At 35.2% G+C, this 4,633-nt stretch overlaps 1 protein-coding gene across 1 annotated transcript; it reads right to left on the bottom strand.

The window, feature by feature from the left end:
• Positions 1 to 1,437: 1,437 nt before the first annotated feature.
• LOC145608833 (uncharacterized) lies at positions 1,438 to 4,429 on the bottom strand. Its single transcript, XM_081664425.1, has 2 exons — positions 3,691 to 4,429; positions 1,438 to 2,101 (listed from the first exon to the last, which is right to left on the bottom strand). The coding sequence occupies exons 1-2, from the start codon at positions 4,380 to 4,382 to the stop codon at positions 1,837 to 1,839; spliced, it is 957 nt and encodes a 318-aa protein (XP_081520551.1). The 5' UTR covers positions 4,383 to 4,429; the 3' UTR covers positions 1,438 to 1,836.
• Between the last annotated feature and the right edge of the window lie 204 nt (positions 4,430 to 4,633).

Genomic DNA, 4,633 nt, shown 5'->3' with positions numbered 1-4,633 from the left:
ACAATTAACAATGCTTAATTCCTAAAATAGAGGGCATAATGTGCATCATGTTCCAGATAAGAAAAAAAATCCCAAAATCTTGTTATAAGAAAAAAAATTCTCATTGTACATCGGTATAAAAACAAATTTCTAGAGTATCCCTCCAAAGTATCATTCATGTAGGATCAGTTTTTGGTGTCAATTTTTGTCCTTTGATTCAGCTTAAAACCCTAAAAACAATAGCAGTTTTTTTTACAATCAAGGGCTTCATAAAAGAGACTCGACTTTAGTATTAACAAGTTTCTTTTCCTCCTTAGTGACAGACTTCTTAACAAGTTCAAAGAGACCAGATTTTTGTAATGACTGGTCCTTTGCTCTTTCTCTTTCTTTCTTTTTTAACGAAACTGCTAATATTTTTTTTTTTTTTTTTATTGATAGAACCGCTAATATTGTTGTGGGTTTAAAGCTGAGCATAATAGGATTTATTTATGTTTCAACAATAATCAGCAATAATGAGAGAAATTGCTCAAAAAATAAACATACAATTCTAAGTAAAATAATTTATTACATTTATAGTGTAGACTAATTAATAACAAAATCATAGAAAAAGGACATGTCACATGATGAAATATGTTTTTCTCCTTTAATTTGAACCATATGTTACTTTAAGATACATATTTCAAATCATGCTCTTGCATGTAAAATTCTACTCAGAATATTTGTTGGCTACTTAGAATAAATGACCACCATCAGTGGGTTTTTCGGCTAATTCGCCCAATCTGGAAGCCGGAAAAATACAAATGCGAGGTGGAGTTACGAGTTGTGTCCTACTCAAGGTCACCTACTTGCCACGAAAAGAGCAAAACAGCTCCAAAACCTGCATATCTTAGGTTATCCTAGTATCCACCTCTATATTCAATATGCCATATTATTGGCTGTATAATCCAATATGCAGCTAAACACTGTAGAGGCACACATATACATCTACTATAATTGTCAAAAATCTGAGTTCAATTAACTTACCTGCCTACACTTTTCCTCTCATCAAAGACGGTCCGCTGCATCCTTACACAGTTGCACTCAGCTCATACCATCCAGTCTAGGTTTATATCAAAAATCCCTAGAATTGTTCTCCAGACACACAACACATACCATCCTGTTTCTTAAGATCTAGATTTATATCCAAAATCCCTAAACCTAAATTTTAGCAGTAACTGATAGGAAAGACCAAGGAAATCTCAAGACTTTTGAAGCACTTTTTGGTATCAAAGACAAAAGAAGTAAAAAAAGGATGTCTGATCTTCCCTTCACAAAAAAAAAAAAAAAAAAAAAAAAAAAAAAAAAAAAAAGGATGCCTAAAAGACTAAACCAAACAAGAGATAGAACCAACAAATGTTAATCAAGCGGACTATATAAGAGGAAAAAAAAAAAAGTACACTAACCATTTCAGCTAAAATCTACAGAAACTGACTAGATATATCTAATTCTTTTGCAAATTGTAAACTTAACTCTACATACAACAGTCAATAAACTTACATATTTACAAACTGTAGGTCTAAACAACAAGATTAGAACATAAACAAGGTTAGGTAAATCCTCACATAATAAACATTGGCAGCAAAACTATGCAAGGCTAACTTGTATAAATGTTCTCAAGGCATGTCAGGCACAGGTAACAAGCAGCAATTCTCAGGCAAAAGAAGAAACCCAGGTAGATCTCAGGAACAAAGATTGAGAAAACCCTAGAGTACCTCAAGTATGCTAATGTTCCTTATAGCATGAAGGCATGTCTCCTTAAGATATGATTGGGCATTCAAATCAAAATCTCTTTACTCAACTGAGATCTACAGCATGAGTTCAGCATGCTGATTCTTCTTTAACGATGACACTCTTGCCGTTATGCTTCTGAGCTGCCCTTCTTTTTGATTGTATAAGGTTAACATACTCTGCTATGATAACATGGAACTTGGGAGCAAGTTTACTAGATGATGACACATTTAAACCTGCTTTCTTCAAGGCATGTTTAACATCTTTCTGAGCCTTTGGAAAGTGGATGTTACACAGTGAGGGTACGGTGGATTTCAGTATTGGCCTCCCACATAGTATTGGTCCTTGCTGTGCACTGAATACAAAAAAAAAAAAAAAAAAAAAAAAAAAAAAAAAAAATCCTAAGTATCACTCGATTAATTGGAATTTGTTATAACTTCATAATAACAATAGAAATAACAGCTTCATAAAGATGCTAAATAAAACAAAATATATAAATAATAAATAAATAAAGGGAACTGTTCATTTGACAAGCACACAAACCCCATCTGGTAATGTAATTCCAAAGGCACTTCCGCTCTCCAAAATTTAGTCATTTTTATAATTTAAATCGATCAAGTAATGTGACAATAAAAATCCAAACGGATGGAGTATTCCCAAAGATGCTAAATTAAATGCTTCTATGTTCCTCCATCCAATTAATACAAGTTATTTTAGCATCACTAATATATTAAGGCCCATGAAGGTAGGAAGGACTTGTCATCAGAACGGGCCCATCAATGATAGGGGCATAGATATTCAAAAAGCAGATAGTTTAAATCTATAGCTAAATGCACTCCATCAGTTTTAACTCTCCGCCTTCGCTCTATTTTTTTGGTGGTTTGAACTTTGAAGGCATATCAATACAACATACACCCAAGGTACAAAAAGATTTCATTTCCATAAATCAAATCATCTTTGCTGCATTTAGTAGAGATTCATGTAATCTTTCCTAATCTTTAAATAAGGTAACTCTACATATAATATTTCTCCTTTTCTCTTACAGTGTTGCAGGTTATATGCAATGTGTAATACGAAGAATTTATTTGATTGGTGTATCTACTATTTAAGATTCAACTTATTCATTTTTATTATGCCCACATTAAACATCAATTCCTATGAATTTCCATTTATCTATTAATCTATCTATTTAACAGGCATTGCTTTTCACATGAAATTCAGCCAAGTCAACCCACCTTCACAATGGCATGACACTAAGTCACTAACATGACACTGCATCATAATTTGACAATTCTCAAACCTAAAACCTCTTGTATAAACTGCTATATTTATCACTCTGGATAAAGTGGGATACTAATTGCAAAAATATCAATAAACACACTAGAATCAACAATGGATAAAGAAAATGAGTAAAGTCACGAACTTGACTTTGCTTCCCCAATACAAATTTTCACTGCAATTACAACCAATTTAGTTTATTATCTCTTATTTCTTCCTCTCTTCTTTACATGACTTCTTCCTAGCATGGTATCAAAAACTAGGTATGATCATAAAAGATGGAAACTTTGATAACGTAGCACGAGTAATATTTGCTAAAACTATGTGTATACACTCTAAAATACTAACACAAGGAACCCTCGTTCATTGTTTCATCCAAGGCCTACAAAATGTCAAGAACGAGCCTTTTCACCCGCAACAATACATCACCAACAAAATTAGCTAGTTAAAAACCATCACTTCAACTAGTGCAACATAATTAGCTAGTCAAAATCAGCACACTACGAATCCAAAAACTCAAACCATGACACTATGATCACTACAATCATTATACTTTTGCCAACAAATTGAACAATCAAGCAACAAATTAAAACCCAATTACCAAATCAAACCAAATCTAAATAATAAACAGAAAACAAAAATTTAGAGAAGAGGAAAGAGAATTACATCTTGATAATATAGTTGCAAGCCTTGTAAAGGTTCTGCTGAGGATCAGACAATATATGCAAATAACAAAAGCTAGTTAACGCCATAGCCTTCAACCTACACGTAACATACGCACACCGGTTATTTCCAGCTACCTTGAATTCAGCCCCACTCTCACCCCCAAACCCTAACCCTAATTTCCCGCTTCCGCCACCGCCACCCCCACCGCAATTGCTATGATTATTCGTAACACTACTACTATTAACAACATTATTATTGTTCATATTGTTGGATTCACCACAACCCTCGGCATTAAACCCGGCAAATTCACGATCACCACCACCACCACTTTCTCTCTCATCATCCTCTTTGCAAGGACTAATGCCGTACTTCCAGTAGTACTCCCTGTAATGAACCCTAAGATCCTCCATTAAAGCCCAGTAATGGTCTCTGTAAACGCCGGAGAGTCGCCGCAAACGGTGGAGACGACGGCGGAGGAGTTCCTGGTGAGTAAGGTGGGAGGATTTGGAGAGAGCAAGGTCTTCCATTGAAGGAGAGAGAATGTCGGTGTTATCGGAGAGAGTTGAGGTATGAAGCTTTCGTTTCTTGTTAATGGCGTCGGAAGGTTTCTTCAATGGCGGATGGCGTGGAGGTGGTGGAGGTTGTGGAGGAGAGAGAATGTCATTCTTGGTGAGTTTTGAAGAGGAGGCCATGGAAGTGTGGAGGAGAGAGAAGGGTGCGGCTGGTTTGGGGGGTTTTAAACTGTGGACTGAGGGAGTGTGTAGGTGGAGGTTTTCGAGGTTCGTGTCCTAATTACCGTGTTTGCTTTTTATATCGGGTGGATTTTATACATTCGGGTTTACCGTGGTCAATGACTCAATGATACATTCGGTTTTACTATGGTAAAATACACATTTTGGGTTTATTATGATTAATAATATGACGTGGATTGACCTTTGAACTT

The sequence above is a fragment of the Chenopodium album genome, chromosome 23 (genome assembly GCF_948465745.1).
Source record: "Chenopodium album chromosome 23, dcCheAlbu1.1, whole genome shotgun sequence".
NCBI lineage: Eukaryota > Viridiplantae > Streptophyta > Magnoliopsida > Caryophyllales > Amaranthaceae > Chenopodium > Chenopodium album.
This window is presented reverse-complemented; position numbering and strand designations above follow the sequence as displayed.